Source organism: Rosa rugosa, chromosome 2, assembly GCF_958449725.1.
Source record: "Rosa rugosa chromosome 2, drRosRugo1.1, whole genome shotgun sequence".
NCBI classification, from domain to species: domain Eukaryota; kingdom Viridiplantae; phylum Streptophyta; class Magnoliopsida; order Rosales; family Rosaceae; genus Rosa; species Rosa rugosa.
Genome location: NC_084821.1, coordinates 35,311,910 through 35,335,143, shown reverse-complemented (window position 1 = coordinate 35,335,143; position 23,234 = coordinate 35,311,910). Strand labels below are relative to the sequence as shown.

Below are 23,234 nucleotides of genomic sequence, written 5' to 3'. Positions count from 1 at the left end.
TCTGACCTCATTGAAGCAACTGCGTGATTCTTATGGTCTGTCAAAAACAAAAGTAAATTGTTTTGAGAAAATATTTGAGTACGTTCTTGTGTTTTGAGAAAGTAAATTGCTTATGGATTCATATATCATTGTTTGTTATTGAAGCTCAGTAGCATTATTTGTATTGAATATCAGTAGCATTATTTGCTAATTACTATCAAGAGCATTGTCAGTATTGTTATCACCAGTGCGTGATTTTTTTTATTGTGGACATGTGCAATGTAAAAATAATTATGCAGAAGAGACGATGGGATGTAGTTTGCAAAAAAATAGTGTCAATTTCACTCTCCAAATAATAAAAAAAGACACAACTATCAATTTCACTCTCCAAAGGAGTGTCTTTGAATAAATTTCTATTGATTTCCATATCATTATTTGCTATTGAATCTCAGTAGTATTATTTTCTGTTGAGCCTCAGTAGTATTATTTGCTATTGAGCCTTAGTAGCATTAGTTTGCTATTAATCGATCTTAGTAGCATTATTTGCTAATCAATGTCAAGAGCATTGTTTGCATTTTTGTTATCACTAACAATTCCTTTATTATGTTTTTTGCAGGCCCTCCCGCTTTAGATTGATTTGAAACAATTATCTGACTATTAATTTATTAATGAAGATCAGTAACATGTAGATACTTGCTACGAAAGAAATTTTTCTAGAGTGATGAAGTGTAGCTGCTGAGATGCTCAAGGTTCTCAGATTTGGATCATTTTGAGTTAGATTTATGAGTGATTTGTAATAGTTGCTTCGTTGAAAAGCATTAAAGGCCATTAGACCAAGCTACCTCTGTAGACTGCGAAGTTGGGTGGGAATGTAGTTTGAGAAGTATTTGTAGAGTAATAAAATTGCAAATGTTATTATCAAACTCTGGTAGTTTTTGACGGGTAGTTTTTACCTTATTGATAAATGACCCAAAAAAATAAGTGGGTGGTGTAAAGGGGAAAAAAATCCCTAGAATTATGGTAAATGGTCAAAAACCCAAACATTTTAGAAGTGATCTATTCATGCATATATATACCTAAATATCTAATGGTTGATTTACCAAAATATAATTGGAAAGTAGGTCTAACAAACATTGATTAAAAAGTCTTCATGAAGTGCTCATTTTAAAGTAAAAGCTCTCATTCAAAAGGTGACCCATTTATATGGTGAAAATAATTTATTAAATCAAACTTGACACTACCTATTTATTAAATAAGTTAGCCAAGTCATTGCAACACATTAATAAAACAAGTTGCATTTGGGTTTGAGTTTGTCTATTACGACACGTTTAATATCTTGACACGACATGAACCTCATGACTTATTTCACTGATATATGATATGGGTGGGTAGAACTGAATGAAATTAAAAAGAAAAAAAGAACACTTCAACCAACTCAAAAACGCGATATCCCGGGGTTTGTTTAAGTAGTGAGAAGGGTGGGGGTGTTGAAAATTAAGTTAAGACTAGACTAAATTAGATGTTGAATTCTACTTCAATATAACAAAATATATATAGACTAACCACTATAAGTGCATTATCAATGCCCACTGAAGAAAACTGAGAATTGTATGGAAACTTTCATTTTTGGGTTCTGATCAAAGCCACTCATTTTGGAGATAAAAGAAAAGCCATTTTTGAGTCTCGAACTTGGATACTACCTTCATGTGGTTATAGATAGGCCAAAGTATTCCATTTTTGATATTTGCCAAAATAATTTTTGTAACTTAATTATGTAGACAATTGACAATATATAGTAGTAGTCGTGTTCGAAACTCCATTCAGTATTGTTCATTCATTCGACTAGTTGCTGATGGGACCATGCCACTTAATATCATTGATAGTTCGATTGTTCATTCATTCACTCAATTCAATATTGTTCATTCATTCGACTAGTTAACGAAGAAAATTGAGAAATGTATGGAAACTGTTATTTTTGGGTTCTGATCAAAGCCACTCATTTCGGGGATAAAAGAAAGGTCAAATCATTTCCTTTTTTGAGTCTCGCACTTGGGTACTGCCTTCATGTGGTTATAGAAAGGTCAAAGTCTTCCATTTTTGATAGTTGTCAAAATAATTTTTGTAACTTAATTATGTAGACAATTGGCAATAGTAGTAGCTAGTCGTGTTCGAAACTCTACTCAGTATTATTCATTCATTCGACTAGTTGCCGATGGGACCATGCTACTTAATATCATTGATAGTTCGATTGTTCATTCATTCACTCAATTCAGTATTGTTCATTCATTCGACTAGTTACCGAAGAAAATTGAGAAATGTATGGAAACTGTCATTTTTGGGTTCTGATCAGAGCCACTCATTTTGGGGATAAATGAAAAGCCATTTTTGAGTCCCGAACTTGGATACTACCTTCATGTGGTTATAAAAAGGTCAAGGTCTTCCATTTTTTATCGTTGCCAAAATAATTTTGGTAACTTAATCATGTAGACAATTGACAGTAGTAGTAGTCGTGTTTGAAACTCTATTCAGTATTGTTCATTCATTCAACTATTTGTTGATGGGACCATGCCACTTAATATCATTGATAGTTCGATTGTTCATTCATTCACTCTATTCAGTATTATTCATTCATTCCACTAGTTACCAAAAAAAATTGAGAAATGTATGAAAACTGTCATTTTTGGGTTCTGATCAAAGCCACTCATTTTGGGGATAAATGAAAAGCCATTTTTGAGTCCCGCACTTGGATACTACCTTCATGTGGTTATAGAAAGGTCAAAGTCTTCCATTTTTTATAGTTGCCCAAATAATTTTTGTAACTTAATTATGTAGACAATTGACAATAGTAGTAGTCGTGTTTGAAACTCTATTTAGTATTGTTCATTCATTTGACTAGTTGCTGATGGGACAATGCCACTTAATATCATTGATAGTTCGATTGTTCATTCATTCACTCTATTCAGTATTGTTCATTCATTCGACTAGTTACCGAAGAAAATTGAGAAATGTATGAAAACTATCATTTTTGGGTTTTGATCAAAGCACTCATTTTGGGGATAAAAGAAAGGCCATTTTTGAGGCACGCACTTGGTTACTACCTTCATGTGGTTATAGAAAGGTCAAAGTCTTCCATTTTTTATAGTTGCCAAAATAATTTTTGTAACTTAATTATGTGGACAATTGACAATAGTTGTAGTTGTGTTCGAAACTCTATTCAGTATTGTTCATTCATTCGACTAGTTGCCGATGGGACCATGCCACTTATTACCATTTGTAGTTCGACTGTTGATTCATTCACTCTATTCTGTATTGTTCATTCATTTAACTAGTTACCGAAGAAAATTGAGAAATGTATGGAAACTGTCATTTTTGGGTTCTGATAAGAGCCACTCATTTTGGGGATAAAAGAAAGGCCAAATCATTTCCTTTTTTGAGTCTCGCACTTGGATACCGCCTTCATGTGGTTATAGAAAGGTCAAAGTCTTCCATTTTTGATAGCTGCCAAAATAATTTTTGTAACTTAATTATGTGGACAATTAATAATAGTAGTAGTAGTCGTGTTCGAAACTCTATTCAGTATTGTTCATTCATTCGACTAGTTGCCGATGGGACCATGCCACTTAATATTATTGATAGACCGGATTTATTAAGTGAAAGACAGATGACACATAATGGTTTTGAAGTAATTAAGCAGCTCGCATTGTAGTGGTATGTGTCATGAGTTCGATTCACCGATGACTAGTAGTTGTTGCTGATGTGATATACTTCTCTTTTATTTTTTCACTTATGGCTAAGGTTCCTTTGTAATTTTGACAATCTGGGTGTGTTATTCGGGCTTTTCCAATTGATTCCCATTATGTACAAAGTGTAGTTCTTTCTTACTTCCTTACTTTGCATGTCTTTTTAGCTGTACATAATCTAAGAATTCATTGTAATCTATATTATTATTAAGAGAAGAGGTTTTGTTAGCCAAATCCAAAAATTTTGACAGATTTAACTCTGAAAGATTAAAAAACTTTGAAAATTATTTCAAACAAAAAAAACTTTGAAAAATAAATTAAATCACAAGGGTAAATATGACAATTACAAAATGGATTTTTATTAAAAAAAATTAAAAAGAAATTATCCCATAACCTGCACTTTTCTCTCCCACTATTTTCTCTCTGCAATAACTGTTTTATTTCATTTATTTTTTTTATTTTTATTTTTTTTGATCAAAAAGAACTTCATTAATAATGAAATATTACAACGATTTGTGGAACAATACTCGTCTTTTTTTTTTTCATTTATTTTTTTAATTTTCTTAAAAAAAAAAAAAAACTATTACACATGCAGAGCATATATGAAGAAAGCTAGTTTACTATAAAGAAACTCTTATGGTAGCGCCACCTTCGTGTGTTAAGTTCTTCATATCCTTCCTACTGACCTAAATAATATCATAGAAAAAATGAAGGTAAAAAGAAGAAGGACATTGCTTTTCTTTTCAATTATTGCGGGAGAAATCAAGAACCTATCCGTGGATTAGTGTTTTTTTTTTAGGAAAAGGGAATTTTATTAATGAATACGATTCAAATCGTACATGAGGGCATCCAGTAAGAAGGCTGGAGCATTAACAAACCATTCATGGTTTACATTGGACTCAAAACCATAACTAGCTAACCTATGAGCTACTGTATTGGCCTGCCGAGATACAAACCGAAGGCTGATACCTGCGTGGACATTTAACAAGTCTTTCACTTCTGCAACGAGAACACGGAGTGGGGATAAATCAGCCACTTCACTGTGAATAGCTCCCACTGCTACTTGGCAGTCACTCTCAACCACAGCATTAGTGACACCCATAGAGTGTAAAAGTTGCAAACCATGCTTGAGGGCCACCAGCTCGGACTGCAGAGCTGAACTTACAAATTCCACCCTATGCGCAAAAGCAGCCAGGAAATGCCCTTGTGCATCCCGGAGAACTCCTCCCGTACCCCCGTATGGAACATTGGGTAAAAAGGCTCCGTCGACGTTCATTTTCAAAATAGTCCCCCCAGGAGGATCCCACTGGTGTCGGACCTTCTGTCGACCTCGAACCGGACTCACGGTCAGATTAGCTTGAAGGTACTCCTCGTACCATGCAAGAGCAGATGCCACTAGACCTGAACTAGATTGGGTCTGGTTCCTCCATAGAGTAGCATTCCTGTTGTTCCATAGACTCCATAGAAGAATGAGCATCTTGTCAAAGAGAGGTGAAGTCAAAGAATTGGCTCGCTCCGATAACCATTCCTTCCATGGCAAACTGGCAGAAGAGAGAGAAAAGGGAGGACTATACCATATACTGCGAGCAACGGGACACTCACAAAACAGATGGTCAATAGTTTCAGTAGCCTGAGAGCACACAACGCAGTGTAACTCGCCTGTGTACCCCTTCTTTGTCAATGCCATTCGCCTGTGTACCCCTTCTTTGTCAATGCCATCCGTGGATTAGTGTTTAGATAATTCATTCCATCCACTAACTGGAGATATCCTCTCAAGTCATCCGAGCCTCCTAATTCATACTCCTATCCTCCCCTAATTCAAGATATTATTTTTCTCTGGTCGGGGTTTAGGCTTAGTAAGTACTGAAAATTTCTTCATAAAGAAAAATGTTGTTGCCAGTTAATATTGACGTCGAAATAGACGAGTCCCTTGCACTTTGGCAGCCGTACGTGTCTGACATATTCTTGTTTAGGCAATCCGTTATTGGGCATAAAGTCATCTGAACCCCTTGCCACGTTCATTTTAATCGCATTCACTTATGTCCTATATATGTCAAGATATGTATAACTGTTTGAGAGTGACTTTGGAATGCCAAAAGATGAAACGATAATGATTAAACACTTGTAGACCATTTGGCAAGAACAAATTAGAGTGCTTTTTGGAATTACCAAATCAATTAGAAGCACTTCCGAGAGAAGCACCGCAAAGATGTTCTGGTCAAACTTCATTTAGCTAAAACAAAGTACTACTAACAAGAGTGACACCAAGTAAAAGCACTTCAATACTCTCAAATAGACCAAACTAAGAGATATATTCTGGTACAACTAAGAGAATTTCTCTTACTACATATTCGATCGACTGCAACTAACAAAATATATAATACTAGAAATCCATGCATGAAATTATTCAACAATTGAAAGCAGTTTCTTAGTATATCTGCTAATAATACATCACTATAACAATCTTATTCTGTTAACACCTGAGCTTGACTGGTTGCTCTTGCTGGCACATGAATTCTCATTCAACTCGAAGATGAAGTAGAGGCAAAAGGATTAGGAGGCATGGTCAGATTGTCACCTTCCCTTTCCAACATTTGAACTACTGTTTTCATGGAAGGACGGTCTATTGGATACCACTGGATGCACCATAGACCCACAACTGCAAGTTTCTTAGCAATTTCAACATTTCCTTCGTCCCCAATATGGATGCGAAGGTCGTTCCCTTGTTCTAAGAGGTTATAGATCCATTCTGGGAAGTAGACTTGGCTGGTGGAGTCTTCCATGACTTTAAAATTCTTTCTGCCCCCAACCATTTCAAGAAGCAATGTTCCAAAACTATAGACATCTGCCTTATATGACACGTTACCAAAGTTCCTAGAGAAGACTTCTGGTGCAATATAGCCCATGGTTCCCCTCGCTGCAGTCATGGATACCGCACTTTGATCCTTAGAGCACAACTTGGCTAAACCAAAATCGGAAACTTTTGGAGTGAAATCATGGTCTAGCAACACATTATGTGGTTTGATGTCAAAGTGGAGGATTTGTTGTTCACAACCTTGGTGAAGATATTCAATTCCTTTGCCTATACCTAAAGCAATATCTTGTAACTTATCCCAACCAATGAATGAATTTTCATTATCTGCTGATGATAAGAAATTCTGGAGTGGACCGTTTGGTAAGAACTCATAAACAAGAGCTCGTATAAATCCATCAGCACAGTAACCAATCAAGCGTACCACATTGACATGGTGGATTTGACCCATTGTGCCCACTTCATTAATAAAATCTTCCCCTTTCTCATTTGAATTGTTGAGAATTTTCACAGCAACAAGTAATTCAGAGGAAAGCCTACCTTTAAACACAGTTCCATAGGCCCCTTGACCCAGCTTCTCCTTGAACTTCTCTGTTATCCTCTTAATATCTGCATAAGAATATCTGCTTGGCTTAAGAGCTCTGTATTCATCCAAAAATCTTTTAATTCTCAGCTGATTTTCTTCTTCTCTTTTCAGAGAGCTGTAGACATAGTAGATTGTCATTCCCGTCACTATAAGAATAACAGAAAGTGTGCAAGAACCTGCAAAATATCACCTTCTGTGTAAGAACAAAAACTTTCGAGCTAAAAACACAATACACCAATTGAGAGAGAAAAAGAGGAAAAAGAACTTCCGGATTCTCACCTAATATCTTTATAGTTGGAGCTCCAAGTTTGTGACCTGTAAAATTTGTTTAGGGTGAATAAGGACTTGGGATGTTAAAGAAATGAACCAGAATTATCTATCTATCATTGATGTGTGAAGCATAAATGATACCTTTGGCTTTGGGTACATCCAAGCACTGAGTTTGAGGATCTGTCTGATTTGTGAATTCGTTCTTCAGCCGACATAGCTTGCCCTTCCCTTCACAATGTTGACAAGATGGTATGGACCAGTGGAGATATATGCTTGAGAAACCATATGGGTATCCAAGAGCATCTTTGTAGTCATACACCTTGGTACAAGACACTAGGGGTATTTTATCAATAGAACAACCTGGGCTAAAAGCATAAGCATAAATATGGTTGCCTGGATTATCATGGCAAGGGCTCAATCTTGCCAGACAATCATAGTAGGAATCTGTAATATATTGATCTCTCTCAGTTGATGGTGGGCAACTGAACAAGCTTGTGTTGCCGACATATTTGAAGGTAGAAGAACCGTGGTAGAAAATGTCTCTGTCCAAGCAATCAAGTGCAGGTTCTGCTTCAATTGTATGTGATGTGTAATCAATCTCTGTAACAAAGAGCTTAGATGATGATGGCATCTCAAGCAGTGTCCGATTGTCGTTGGTGCATGCAAGATCAAAGCCCGGGTAACCACAATGGAACGGTTGCCTACCTTTAAGTCGAAATGGGAACCGGATAGCTGGGCCATAGCTGCCACATCTTGTTTCTGTGCAATCTTCAAGACCTACTCCACCATGCACAACATCTACTTCTACAAATATCAGGAGCAACCAGAACAACAAACTCATAGTCGGAAGCATTTCCAAAGATGATGAAACTGACTACTAGCTAGCTTCCTGCTTCTTTGTTTGAAACTCATAGCACAGTTAGGACTTTTTAGGAAGCTATGGGCCCTACTCACCTTCGCAGAAATGATGCATGCATACATATAACAAGTGGCTCAGCATTGACTTGACTAGCACATCCCCAACGAAGATTGCACACCAGTCATCACTAGATCATTTTCTTCTTTCCAAATACCAATAGGCTCTTATTTAATAACATTCTCGTTCTTGTTCTCCTTGCCCTCCTTTATGATCATGTTTAGAACAGCAAGTCTCCTATTTGTTGTTCACACAGTTTCTCTTGTTTTTCTTCCGCTTTCAAGTCGTTCGCAAACATCCGGGGCTACTTCAGAATGTACTCCTTCTTGTGGCAACATTAAGATAAGCTCTCCATTTCGTTTACAAGGAGATCCTCGACACTGCGGCAACAAGAGCTATGAGTTATCTTGTGAGGCAGACGGTACCGGTCAATCTCATCAGGCCATATTATACTTGTATAAAGGAAAATATTACGTACAGGCAATCAATTACAATAACTACACGATCCGACTCGTGGATGCTGGTGTTCACAAGACCAAGGACAACTACTTCTCCAACCCAGTTTACCCTTTAACTGCCTTCAACTTTAGTTCTTATTATTTCAATTATTATGATCCCTACACCTTATCCTACCCATATTTTGCGTCGCCGGATGCATCATATGGGGATGATCAGCACATAACAGTGCCTCTAATTTTCCTGAGCTGCACAAATCAAATGAATTATTCCGATCTCTTTGTTGAAACAGCTCCATGCATCAAGAATACCGGCATCCACTCTTCCTCTGATTCTTCCCTGTCCATAGTGTATTCTTATTTCATGCTTGGGCGCTTGGATGATGATGGCTACCCAGAAGATTTGAGTCCGGCTGAATGGGGGTTGTCCTGCAAAATAACACTCATGGCTCTTGTGTCCCCCCCTCCCACTCCCACTGACAAGTACAACAAGTCGTGTCAAGGCATATATAAACAACTAGCATATGGCTTTCAACTCTCCTGGATTGGCTACGGATGTGCAAATAAAATATGCGGACAACATGAAAGCTGTGCGCTCAACTTAAACATGACCGGATTAGAGTGCCGCAATTACTCTGATAGGTAAACAATTGCCAAACCTGAAATTTTGCAAGAAAGTCCATGCACGAAAAACTCGTTGGTGGGACAATTTTATAATTAATTTGCCTTTTATAGATGAAATTATTTGCTATTACATATAGAAGATTAGAAGTGAAGCAAAGATTATTTTTTTTTTCTTCTTTTTCACCAATTACCCTCCATGTGTGGTTTTTGATTGGGCTTGTCCCAAATCTTAGGTTTTATGCCTCTTTTTTTATTTCTTTCCTGTTTTCTTGTTTTCTTCTTCAAGACCAATCTTCTTCCCTTTTGGTGTTGTGTTTGATGTACCCTCTTCAGCCCCAATTTTCCTATTACCAGATCTAGTTTTTCACTCAGATCCGTTTCATTCCTTGGTTATCGCTGAAAACAGCGATTTTCTCTTATACCTTCCGCCGCGGTTTATGGTTTAAGCGGGATTTACCGGCTAGTGTACATGGGTCAATACCCACAAGTGCAACATCGGATTGCCTACCCTTTTCGGTAGATGTCCTTTGGATCCCTTTGTGGATCATCTCCGTTTTCTTTTCCTCTAGTTTTAGAGCTTCGTTGGCGGTGGAAGAGATTCTCCGTTCTGGAGGTGATCTGCAATTTCCTATTCTCTGTCTCTTGCACTCAGCTCTTTGGGTGTTCGATCGGGACAGTGACCGGCACCCCTCAAGTTTACCGGTCAAGTTTCTGCAGCTTCATCGCGGTGGCGCCGTCTACTGTGTGGCTTGGGTTGGGTTTATTTGGGCCTTGGCGGTCTTTCTTTCCTTTTGTTTGTTGGTTGGCCCTTGTTTGTTTGCAAATAAAAAAAAAAAAAAAATTAAGGAAGAACTATAAATGCAAACAAAGCTGGATGATTTGGAGAATAGTAACATATGCTCAGATCTAGACTTCCTAATGACATAATAAAATAAAACAAATGCTGTATTAAATGTACTGAAGATGGTTATGCTTATATTGAACTATTATTTTTGACAAATTAAGCAAGCTAATGTCATTGCTTTCTTGTGTAATGATGACAGTTGGTTCACGATTATCATCGACTACATCTCCATGATCATCACATTAATCCCACGCTACATCCTATACTACGGTGAGCATAGTGGCTTATAATATAAACTTTTGTCAAACTTTATTTCCATTTATCTCTATCTAACTACCTTAGTCATTGCATGATGAATTTTTTCACATCTAGCTATCGAAGTGCCATTTGGCCTGCGTATTCGTATCGGTATTCGTATCGGTATCTACAAGGTTTACCAGCAGCTTCTGGTCTCTGTGGTCGTTTACAGCGGTAAGAGTCTCTTGTAGATCACTAAAAAGTAAACACATGAAAAAATTTCGTGAACCAATTAATAAAAATTGATGATTCTATGACAATGGATTTGGAGAGGAATAATATTTACCAAGGAAGATGTTAATAAGGTTGCAGCAATCACTAAATATATATCCTTCTCATGGATTACATTTTCTGAACCACACAGGAGTGTTCCAAGCAGTGAAACTATCATTTGGCCTTCCCTTTATAGCTGCATTACTAATATACAAATGGCGAAGAAGGCACTTCTCAATGTATGACAATATAGAAGAGTTTCTGCAGAGTAACAATAATCTCATGCCAGTAAGGTACTCTTACTCGGACATCAAAAAGATGGCTAATGGTTTCAAGGACAAATTGGGTGAAGGAGGCTTTGGCATCGTGTACAAGGCAAAACTCCGCAGTGGTCGCCTTGTGGCCATCAAGATTTTGAGTAAGTCCAAAACTAATGGGCAAGATTTTATCAATGAGGTTGCTACTATAGGAAGGATTCACCATGTTAACGTGGTGCGACTTATCGGCTTTTGTGTTGACCGTTCAAACCGTGCACTTGTTTATGATTTCATGTCAAATGGCTCTCTTGAAAAGTACATTTTTTCCCAGCAAGGTGCTATCTCCTTGAGCTGTGAGAAAATATTTGAGATTGCGGTTGGAGTGGCTCGTGGAATTCAATATCTCCATCAAGGATGTGACATGCGAATTCTGCATTTTGACCTCAAGCCTCACAACATTCTTCTTGACGAGAATTTTACTGCCAAGGTTTCTGATTTTGGATTAGCAAGGCTATACCCATTGGATAACAGCATTGTGTCTTTGACTGCAGCAAGAGGAACCATAGGATACATGGCTCCAGAGTTATTCTACAAAAACATTGGAGGTGTATCATACAAAGCGGATGTATATAGTTTTGGAATGTTAATGTTGGAAATGGCTGGTAGAAGGAAGAACTTGAATGCAGCCATAGATCATTCAAGCAAATTTAGCCAAATGTACTTTCCTACATGGGTTTCTGATCAATTGAATCAAGGGAAGGAGATCGAAATAGGAGATGCCACTGAAGATGTAATGAAAATCATAAAGAAGATGATCATAGTGGCATTGTGGTGCATACAAATGAAGCCTATTGAACGCCCTTCAATGAGCAAAGTAGTAGAAATGCTTGAAGGAGAAATTGAGAGCCTCCAAATACCTCCAAAGCCTTTCTTATATCCACAGCAAATACCAGAAGATGATGTTGAGGACAATTTAAGTACTACATGTGCATCAAGAATGACAGAATCTACAGAGATCATCAATTTGATTGCAGATGGAAATTAAGTGATTTTGTATATGTCAATATGTGATGTTAGGGCCATGAAATTTCTCTATAAATTTGATAGCTTAAAAACATTGTAAGTTTGAATTAATGTACGAATACAATTAAACTTGCTTTTGATTGCTGTCTTGAACTCCTGATATGCAAATAAAATGTTTCAAAGTATGAGAAATAAGATTTATTTGGTTCATTGCTTTGTGAATTATGAGAATTATAAAATATTTTGCCATTTCTTGGTATGCTTGAAAATGAGTTCACCTGAATGAGTAATGCTTTGCATAGGCAATTTTGGCTTGGAATATACTACGAATTGGGAAGATAATATTGGTTCAGTGACAAAAGGTGTGGCATATTAAGTCTGAGGTGTGTTTTGGGAGCTCACTGTTAGATTCCAATTACAGGGCATTGGTGATTTTGACTGTGTAATATGAGAATCAAATCCTTACAAGATTTGTTTTGAGGTATCAAAATATCAATGGTGTTTTAGGTTTTATTGCCATATGGCTGTCCTAATCCTTTTAATGCCATAGAATACCGGTTTTTCAAAGATTCAGAGCAGATAACACAATCTATTTTTATCCTAGTCACGGAAAACTAACAATGGAAACACAAAGAAACAATACTTGACACTGTAATTGCTTTGAAATGGCAATTCTACTTGCAGCAGTCAACATTGGCTTATGACCATCCAAGACTCCAAAGTTGAACTCAGTAGTCTGAGTCTGCTTCTGATTTTTCTCCTTTTCTGCAATAAATCGAAATCTTATAGTGAACATGAGAGCATAGATGTAGAAACCGGAAAAACAAGGTAAGAACCAACTGAAGAGAGATTGCTTTTCACAAACCCATTCCAGTTCCACAATTTGGGCAGAAGGAATTGGATGGCAAACTTGGGGTCTCCTCATTTACCGCTGGTGCCCATTTATCCACAATTTGGTAAGTTGGGCAATTATCTTTTATGTAGGGCTATCATAAACTTATAATCAAAGAATGGGACAATCCAAACTCGGATATTGTCTGTTTACCCCACTTTTCAGTAGTACTAGAAAGCGTACCCGCGCTTTGCTGCGGGAATATAGTCGTTCAAGAAACGATAGAAGAATAATCAAACCCATCAAACAAAATCAGAAACACATGAAGAAGTTAGCCAAAAAATTCAACCAAACTTCAGTTGGAAATGCTGCTCTCTGTATACAAATAATAGAAGTGTTTAGTAATCTCTCGAGGGATTAGGTGTCTTGTTGGTCCTGTGGCTTGGGCCAGAAGGGGGGATTTTAGGACGCTTTGACATGAGCATAATCCTGAGAAGCTGCTTCCACCTCGATGGTGCTACAAATCAAACAGCAGCAGTCTGTTCTACACAGTTGGTGCATTCTTTTGTAAAGCATCTAGGCTTAGTGTTCTGTGATCATTTGGAGCCACCAGGCAAGTTCTAGTTGTTGATGTTATGGCTGCCAAAACTGAGAGAAATCAAAACTTTGATGGTATATAGTGAGGTATATAGTGAGGACGGTAGGACACCATAAATCGAAGTTGTGTGTGTAAAATAGCATGCATTATGAACATGTGGTTATACTGAAATAAAGCATCACATATATTTGGGAGGGATCAAACCACAAATGAAATTTCATCTCTTTTCCAATAATTTTTTTTAAACACTGGCCTGTAAAGTATTAGAGTTTTCCCAAATGTAATCTTCAGAAACTTGATGAACACAGTTTGGAAGCTGCAACAAATTCAATCAGTTCATGATGAACACAATTATTTGATGCTTATAATCATATGAAATGTTACAGAACAGAGCTATTGGAATTGAGGAAAAAGGAAGATAAACATACCAAGTAAACCAGAACAAAAATGAGGGTTTTTTTCACTATATGTTTCAAGTAAAACATAACAATTACTTGTGCTGCTTAAACTTAACATTGCAATGATCAGCATAGGCCTTGTACCTCTCAAATTAATCTTCGCTCCAAAGTAGAAGTACTGCTGTTTAGCCCTAACCTCTCAAGTTCAGCTTCAAACATTGCCTCTATTTTACTCATCGACTCTGAACTCGTAGAACTCTACGATCATACTTGTCCTTATTCTGTTCAGGAGATTTGTTCTAAATCCAACATCAGTAACTATCATCATGTGATCTTCCGGTGTGCTTTCAGTCTGTAGTGTTTATTTGTTCCAAACAAATAACCTACTAACATGAAAGAAAAAAAAAATCAGAATTACAGGAGAAACTGAAAATGAATTTAAAAAGCATTTAGCTAATGTTTCCTCTTGAAAACCACTACACATTGGTAAAACTAAATATGTAGTAAAGCACCTGAAATTCAAAATTTGAAGGGGGCAAAAAAGAGCCTGAAATTCAAAAATTTTGAAGAATTTCTGTTTTCCTCTTTGCATATTCACAATATTTGTTTAAACGAAACTTTAAGATAACATCACTTGCCTCAAACTCAGCATGTCCATGCAGCACAACCTTACATGCTACAATGTGGTGCACAACATGCTTCCAATAGACATTGTCTACAACATGTTCTTATATGAAATGAGTTACAACTTACCACTGATGTTGAAGATCTCCATCAGCAAAATTACATAGACAAAGTAGCTGCACACAGATAAATGAAGACAGGTCTCACTAAAAAGGAAGAAAAACCAGAGACCAAAAGTTACATGGCAGCTGGGAAAAGAAGTGACAAATCAGAAAAGCAGGAAGCAATACTCGGGATAAATGGCCAACCGCGTCTATCCTAATTATATCGGAAAAAAAAAAAATGATAACTATTAACTACTATGATTCATTCCCTATTATTGTCCCAAGCCAACAAAGTAATTTGCCTTTTCGATTTTTGCAAGCTTTATTTGATCCAAATACAAAGACAGCAAATTGATATGTAAATCAGATAGATAGTGACTAATAAAACATGGATATGCCTAGCAGTAATAAAGTAAACTGACCCGACCTTGTTAAAAACTGGAGCTGTTTAAAACGCAAAAAGTACTGGATACAAAGCAAACGAAAGACCGATTAGGATAGCTAGAAAACTGCATACAAATAACTAATTCAAGGAAATCAGTTTAAAGTATGTTGGTATTGACTCTACTAAACCAAAATCTTACCAATCTAAGCAAGAGCTTCCCGTCTCTCTCTTCTCCTTCTTTTCGTTCTTGCCTGTTCTCTTGTCTCTCTCTCTCTCTCTTTTTGTTTCGTCTCGTCCCTTTCTCTGTGTTGGGGGAATAACTAAATCCCAAAAGAAAATACATTTTATTAGGTCTAATAAAACAGAAATCCAACCTTTATCAAGCTTTCCAATTAACAAAATTAGCAAATCTTTTGTTAAATCATTGAAATCCAACCTTTATCAAGCTTTCCAATTAACAAAATTAGCAAATCTTTTGTTAAATCATTCTCATCATTAAAAATCAGCAGTATAAGGAACTAATAAGAAAAGGCTGACTACTGCTAATTTCAAAATGGTCCTGGAGATACAGTGACTAAACTTTTTACCTTTCCTCCATTTTTTTTCTCCTGTAGAAAACTTATGTATTGAAAAAATAAATGGTTGAGCTGTAAAACAGAGGTACAAAGAAAACTATTAAGGATATCCATATGACTACGATAAAAAGAAAGGTAGCTTTCACTTGTCCAATATCAAAAGCAGAAACAATATTGAAAGCTCTTGCATATTGCATGGAAGCAGCACTGTTAAAAGTTGTATCAGCTCTCTTTTGTTAAATAACCAAAATAAGATTCACATTGAATACCATTTGAAATCAGAACTACAGCTTTCTTAGTTTCTGCTAGTTAATATATAACAATAAACTTAAGCATCAGTAAAGGAACCCAAAAGTACCATGACTTGTCTTACTGATAAAAGAAAACTGCATACATACATCTCTCTCCAAATTCTACCCAAATTTTCACAACGGTAAGAAAAAAGTCAGCAAGTACCTTGCTTGTCAGCTCGGCATAGTAAACAGCCCCAAAACCACCTTGTCCAATCTTATCGAAGTCAGCTAACAAAAAGTCAAAATTCGAAAGGAGTTAGGAAAGGTGGATTATTAACCTGAAGAAAATCAGAGAGGAAGACAAAAAATAAGAACAGAGAAACCATACCCCAAGACATATATGTCTGATGGATTATCAAGCTGCAGAAAATCGTGCAGATTAAGGTCACTATGGAGAGATTTCCCTCTTACATTCCAGGTTGCTACAAAAACTCTGAAGAAAACTGCACAATTCAGTCTGTTTCCATCCATCTTTTGCCATGTTTGCTGAACTCCAATTTGCTTGAAATTTTAGTATGTTGTACCTTAGCATGTCAACTTGGGATCCGGAAAGTTTCGAGTTCATTGCCCTTAAATTGAATATTTACTAATTTTCTAAACTTGAGCTGCTCCTACCCTTACATATACCTCTTGGCATTACACACTCTGTACCAAAAAAAACAGTTAGATAAGAAATTTAAAAATCTAGGTACAACAAATGACAAACTGATATAAACCCTGAACCTTTTTGAAAGCCCAAGCAAACCCAATACAATCAATAAATGCCGCAGTTACAAAATATTGATCATGGATAAATTCCAAATGCAGAGATCTAAATAAAACACAGGAGTTTAGATTGTTTATTTAAAAATTTAATTACACCCTCTATTACAATAAGAATACTGATCATTCATAGTTTTCAAAAAAACTATACCTGGATCCAAAAGATTCAAGGAATATGACTGCAAACTGTTCCCAAAATCTGCAAAAATAAAATAACAACAGTTAAAGTTGTAGACACTATAAAGTCAATAAACAAACACTATAATAAAAAATTTTAGTCTATACCTGAATCAAAATGGGAAAGCAAGATAATACTGAGTAACAGACAATGGAACAGCAGCAGAAAGACGGTACCAATACTTTTTTGCATAAAATCTGCAAAGGCGAGACCTAACAACTATGAAATCATAAAAGTCATGGTTAAAATCACTTGAACTCATTTAATAATTATGAATTCAAAAACAGAGCCTCAAAACAACAAATAAAAAATTGAAAACAATAAGAAACGGTAAATCTATAAGTTCTTCCATAAAAACTATACTGCTGCCACTTAAATAAAGCTTCGCAGACAAATGAGTTCAATCTAATGAACAGCATCACCTTAAAAACAAAGAAGGTGCTATAACAAACTCCTCCCTAACTTCTCTCAAATATCACTAATCTTGATACCTCAAATGTAATCAAACATATACTAAAGTCAAAAGGATGGAAAAAATATTATTCATCTCCTTTTATGCAAAAACCTTTGAACCGATTTTTATGTTTCTCTCATTTTTTAGACCAATATATTGCTTCCTACATACACTGTAAGTTCCCTTTATATATATATTGCTTGAGAACTTATGAAAAGCATGACACTCAATACTGTAAACCAATATATGCACCTATCAACTTAGAACAAAAATGGATCCATTCATTCATTCTGAAAATAATTGAAAATGAAAATAGAAAAAGGAAAACAAAATAAATACATGCAGCAATTAAAAGAACCCATATGAAACAAAGAACCAGTCAATAGCCATCATTAGCAAAACAGAGATATACCCATTAAAGAAAAATTAGAAACACCCTCAAACCTCCAAGCTTTGCACTAAAAATCCCAAAAACAAACACAACAGAACACCAAGAATGTTAATTGAAAAACAGAAAGCAAAGCAACTAAGGACGAACATAATAAGGTATACTTGCAAGACACAAAACCCAATCACCAAACACCAATATTTTGAACCCAAAAAACCAAAACACCAGTATCTTGAACCCAAATTAAGAACGAAGACCATTACCTCGTTAGATTAACTAATGAAAGAAGCAAGTTAATAGCTTCAACTCTGAACCCAGATGTCGTACTCGTAGACGGTGAGATTTCGTACTCGTTTTCAACCCAACCTCTGTAACCAACAGCAGCAGATCCAACTTTCACTCTCTCTTTCCGCCGATTTAGTCGTCTGAGGGAGGCTGTTTAGAAAGCAGGGGAGAGAGCAAAAAAGTCGGTCTAGGAGGCTTCTGGAGGAAGAGAGAAGAAAAAAAAACAAAGGTCAGTGGCAGAGCGTAAAAAATATCCAAATGAGGGCAGAACCGTCTTTTCAGTCTCTTATGACCGAGCTTTAGTATATAGTACTAGATAATCCTTCCCGCGCGCGATGCTGCGGGGGTTTTGTTTTTCTTAACTGAATTAAAGTGTATCTTTGTAATTCCTCCATCATTCTCCTACCTTTAGTGGTCTTTTCCACCATGCTTGTAATCTCAAATTTCTTCAAGGCAGCATTGGCGAAGTTTCTCCACTGCACCCTGTATGATAGATGAAACAATATAATTAGCCAGAAAGTCTCTTCTTGCAATTCTTTTGTTTGTGTATTCCATCAAACTCTTTCAAAAATAACTTCATTCCCTATATCATGAGCTAATATTTACATAAGAATCCAGAAAAGATGCAATGTCCATTGGTTGGAATTGGCGATGTTTTCATTACCAAAATCCAATAAGCTATAGTAACAGAAAATTCATATCTGCAAAAAAACTCAAAGAAAAAGTCCATTTCTAATTGGAAATCAAATAGAAAAGTCTGGAGTCTAATCAATTTTGTCAACCATGTGAAAGAGAAACAGGGAATATTTTTTAGGTCATTCTGTATGTAATATTAGCATTTCATATTCCATCTCACAACGAAAAATCAAGGGACCAAATCCATCACCTGAAACTATATACTTAATCTCAGAAACAACCAAGCGGACCTAACAAATAATTAATCAAATAATGAACTAACCATTTTAAAGGTCATCCATATATAGGCACTAAACAACTGAAAGGAGCTTTATCAAGAACCAAATGAAGCAACCCTAAGAAATTGTACTTTCAATCCAGCAATACTAAAAGAAAAGTAGACATATAAGCATTAAATCCCTTCATTAACATCCTATTACAGACAAAACCAAGTAACCCTTAAATCAAGCAACCCTAACCTGTTGTTTGTGTTCAACTACTGCAGCTTTAGATTGCACATTCCGTTGATTTAATTCATTAACTTTATATAGCAAATTCGATATAGGGGATACTGTTCCAGCACAAATATAGCCAAGTCTAAACTAACTAAACGAAACCTATAAATGTCATGTTCCACATCATACAAAATGTAATTTTGCTATACTAAACCCTTCGCAGCTAAATAAAGCTTCTGCCTTAAATATTACCTCAATAAGTTAATTAATACCTCAAAACCCAATAATACCAAGACAATGTCAATTAATAATTATCAACATCAGTTACTCTTCAATGCAGGTTGAAAGTTTCAGTTCCTGATTAAAGATGTTGAATTTACATAGATCTAAGTTCAAGGCCCTAAATCAAAGCTCAAAGATTAGGAACATCATTACAACTCAACAGTTTTAGTAGAAAACAATAAGCTGATTACTCCAAAGTCTAGAAAGCCAATTTTAACACGGGTTATAAAGTTTGCTTAAATCACAAACTGAAGGAATAATGACTCTCTTGAAATCACCTTTTAACTAATATTTAAGCTGATTACTTCTCAATAAAAACCAATGTCCAAATCCAATTCTCCAGCATTTCATTGCTTCCCTCTAAACTTAGACTACAATACAAACTACTTCAGCTCTAACAAAACAGAACAACATTCTTCTATTTGAAGTAAAACCTGATTACCCAAAAACAGTAACACTTCTTTTCACTATTGACACACCTGTTCTAAACAATAAGCTCATTATAAATTTTCTCTTATTCATAATTCTTCCTTTTTCTTCTAATAAATCTGCAAATACAAAAGAAAAAAAACACCAACCTTGACTTGACAGAATTGGAGAAAGCAACAAAACACATACCTCTTTTGCTCCCAAAGCCCGTCTCCTAAACTCGATCACAATCTCAGCACACACCTCTTCCAAAACGAACCCAAGCCTACCTCGCAGAGATATCCAACCAGCCCTATATCCACCAGTAAAAGCACATTAAGTTCATTTATTAAATCAGAAATGTAATTAGTTTAGGACAAATGGTGACCAAAGAGTGTCTACAGCTTCCCAAGCCTATAAACAATGGAGATCACTTGGATCTTTTATGGAAAATAAGGATCCAAGTTGGCTAATCATAAATTGAAAATATCTACCACATAGACCATGTCCAAGTATAATGCAGTCTTCACCCCTGACAAAGAGTAATGTATATGGTTGACTGACTATCAAAACAAAGAGGAATTGAGAACTGAACCAACTTGTCCCAAGCTCTAACACTCGGTGAAAATCTTTAAACACTAACTTGGCCTTGAAATTCGGTTTATAATCACAGGTATGATAACCTCTACACAGGTACTTGGACTTAAATTTAAAGAATGCGGCTATTAACAAACTTCTTTGTTCACCAGTAAGACCATCAAAAGCCATGAAAAGTATACCAACAAACCACATCCCATATTCCATATTTTAATAAGGGCTAAAGCCAATCAACAACTGGATATGGACAGAACATCAGTGTTTAATCAGAAAGGCCAACAGACTATTATAACAGTTAATTGCAAACATATTGGTATAAAAAAATCGACCCATACTTACCTTCAAAGACACAACTGCTTATGATTCTTAAGCAAATCTCCGCTCCTTCAATATGTACAACTTCTAGATTAAGCACACACTACACAAATAAAATAAATAAATAAATAAATAAATAAAAAATTCAATCTATGAACAATTCAATCAAAAAATTTCAAGTTTAAGAAGCAAAATCACAACCCAAATTTTCACCCTCGTAATTTTCACCCTTGTTAATGGTTGTGATTTGAATTTGGATTTCCTCACCTATACACGAACTGAGAAACGCCCCCACTCTTTTTCAACCTATAAGCCAACCATCAAAAAATTGTTTACAGAAAAAGCTACAATCAGAGAAGAAGAAACTAAATTCAAATTCATAAAACAAACCCAAACCTTCCTCCGGAAGTCGACCACAATCTTCGATCCCTCCCCTTCTTTTTGCCACCGCAATGACCTACAATCAAAATCGAAAACATTACCTCAAAAATTCAAAAGCTCTAACAACCAAACGCATCCTATTTGTTTCCAGCCCACAGGAAGAAACCAAATCCAAATTTACAAAACAAACCCGAAGCTTGGACGAAAATCTTGGATCTCTCCCCTTCTCTCTGCTACCCCAGCGACCTACGATTAAAATCGAAAAATATTAAATCAAATCAAAAATTCAAAAGCTCTCAAAACCAAACCCCTCCTATTCGTTTGCAGCCCAACCTTTATATCTGAGAGCTTGATCGATACGCTTGATAACTCCGTTTCACACCGCGTCTGTATCCGAGAACAAAACCGAAAATGGAACGAAGCTTGTAGTCGATGTAGGCTTCTAGAACACAAAAGAAAACTCGGGCCTTTTTCTCTCCGCATACAGCTCGAGGGCAAAAACGTCATTTCACTGTTAAATGAACAGTTGAATGAACAGTGGCGAGGAACAGTGTTTCGGCTTTAGATGTATGTATAATAATATTTGTCTTTTCTCACATTTTATAATAACTAGTCTGCAATCACATGCTCTGAATGTGTATGAAAAATTTTCGTTTAAAAAAAAAATGGATAGTTATTGCAGAAGAAATAAATTCACTGGTAGTTATTGCCGAGAGAAAATAGTGGGAGAGAAAAGTGGGGGTTGTGGAATTATTTCCTTTTAATTTTCTTAATAAAAATCTATTTTATAATTGTCCTATTTATCCTTGTGATTTAATTTATTCTCAAAGTTTTTTAATTTTTCAGGGTTAAATCTATCAAAATTTTCAGTTTTGACTAACAAAGCCTCTTCTCTTAATAATAGTATAGATAAAAACAGTTGATATCAGAAATGGTCCTCAAACTGATATCCGGACTATTATCATGCTAATGGAATGTTCTCTCTTTCGTTATATTTATCTGTAGAATTGCGATTATTTGCAACTGGGCAACACAGATTGTTCTTGTGGGTGCTGTTGAGGGGCTAGCACATTGCCGGAGTACCTCTCGGAGCGTTCATTGACCCACTCCACCCAGGAGACAGCTTTGATCCATCAGAGCTTGCAGACAGTTGACCCTGAATAATTTGCAAAGCTTGTGGTAAAGAGCTTGAGCTTGCAAAGTTTGGCATCTTTGTGCAGGCCATTATCCTTTTGATCTTCTCAAATGTCCATTTTGAATGAATAAGATTAGCATTTAACTGGTTCGTGATTAGTAAACCTCCGCTTATGCCCGTCCCTACTAAGATGGCAATGAACAGCTCATGTACGAGCTAGCATTTGCAGAATGGTTGTCACGCCCCGAATTTTGAATGATAAATTCAAAACCGAAACGTGAATAATAACAACTACAAATAACGTCCTGAATTTTTTTCTCATAAACAACCATACTTCACACCACTCAATATTACAATAAACCAAATCCTCAAGTTATTTATCACAGCACACTCTCACTAAATCAAATTGTTAGGCTCAAATGAGCTTAACTCACCTCACTATTACAATTGCTGTAAAACTATAACAAATGCTCTAACCGCACGATCACCGCCCTGATTCTCCTGTCCTGTAGGATTACCCGCTACACAATTTGAATAGTGTACCGGGATTGCAACAACACAAAACCCGGTAAGCTTTTGACAGCTCGTATGAGTAAACAAGGAATTGCACAGTTTCAAAACAAGAACAACCACTCAAGAATTCTTAACACAATTTCACAATCAATTTCAATTTTCAAAAGTATAATTATGATAGTGAGTACACTAACTCATTGCTTTCATGTTTTAAGGTGTATTCATGTTCACGAGTACACTAACTCGCTACTTTCATGTCATACTATGGCAGACAGACTAGAGCTCTAACTGAATCGTAACCTGTCACCTGGGCCAAGGTTCAGTCTTACGATAATCATCGACACAACGATGATTTTTTTTTATGCCACAATCATCGACACAACGATGATTTTACTCAACTTTAATAAACAATTGGTCCACACGACTCAATTACCACTCTTTACTCATCATCAAAATCAACTCAATAATAAACAACAATTTATGTTTTTGTAAGAGTAATACTTGAAATTGTAAATCAATCACATCAATTCCACACTTTCCCAAATACCACACCATCCAATATATATTTCACGTAAATATAT

General features: G+C 36.1%; 2 protein-coding genes and 1 long non-coding RNA gene across 14 annotated transcripts; 1 reads left to right on the top strand and 2 right to left on the bottom strand.

Moving 5' to 3' along the window:
• Window positions 1-6,074: 6,074 nt before the first annotated feature.
• On the bottom strand, window positions 6,075-8,240 carry LOC133732448 (rust resistance kinase Lr10-like). Its single transcript, XM_062160000.1, has 3 exons — window positions 7,529-8,240; window positions 7,397-7,432; window positions 6,075-7,293 (listed from the first exon to the last, which is right to left on the bottom strand). Exons 1-3 carry the CDS (start codon window positions 8,238-8,240, stop codon window positions 6,242-6,244), a joined length of 1,800 nt encoding a protein of 599 aa, XP_062015984.1. The 3' UTR covers window positions 6,075-6,241.
• Window positions 8,241-8,513: 273 nt separating this feature from the next.
• Window positions 8,514-12,156, top strand: LOC133732446 (LEAF RUST 10 DISEASE-RESISTANCE LOCUS RECEPTOR-LIKE PROTEIN KINASE-like 2.5). The gene is made up of 4 exons (XM_062159997.1): window positions 8,514-9,400; window positions 10,426-10,496; window positions 10,599-10,697; window positions 10,888-12,156. The coding sequence occupies exons 1-4, from the start codon at window positions 8,514-8,516 to the stop codon at window positions 12,036-12,038; spliced, it is 2,208 nt and encodes a 735-aa protein (XP_062015981.1). The 3' UTR covers window positions 12,039-12,156.
• Window positions 12,157-12,469: 313 nt separating this feature from the next.
• On the bottom strand, window positions 12,470-21,554 carry LOC133732451 (uncharacterized). 12 transcript variants are annotated; one of them, XR_009857147.1, is made up of 18 exons: window positions 21,339-21,554; window positions 21,196-21,251; window positions 21,021-21,081; window positions 20,892-20,930; window positions 20,649-20,727; window positions 19,923-20,025; window positions 18,299-18,375; window positions 17,871-18,090; window positions 16,873-16,984; window positions 16,739-16,786; window positions 16,549-16,636; window positions 16,154-16,470; window positions 15,989-16,053; window positions 15,157-15,277; window positions 14,598-14,644; window positions 13,989-14,227; window positions 12,882-13,487; window positions 12,470-12,781 (listed from the first exon to the last, which is right to left on the bottom strand). It is a non-coding gene; the product is annotated as an uncharacterized LOC133732451 (long non-coding RNA). The 12 variants fall into 12 exon arrangements; XR_009857146.1 differs by lacking the exon at window positions 16,549-16,636 and adding an exon at window positions 15,545-15,604 and having other exon boundaries at window positions 12,471-12,781; XR_009857148.1 differs by lacking the exon at window positions 16,549-16,636 and having other exon boundaries at window positions 12,472-12,781; window positions 16,154-16,268; window positions 16,350-16,470; window positions 21,339-21,553.
• Window positions 21,555-23,234: the final 1,680 nt, after the last annotated feature.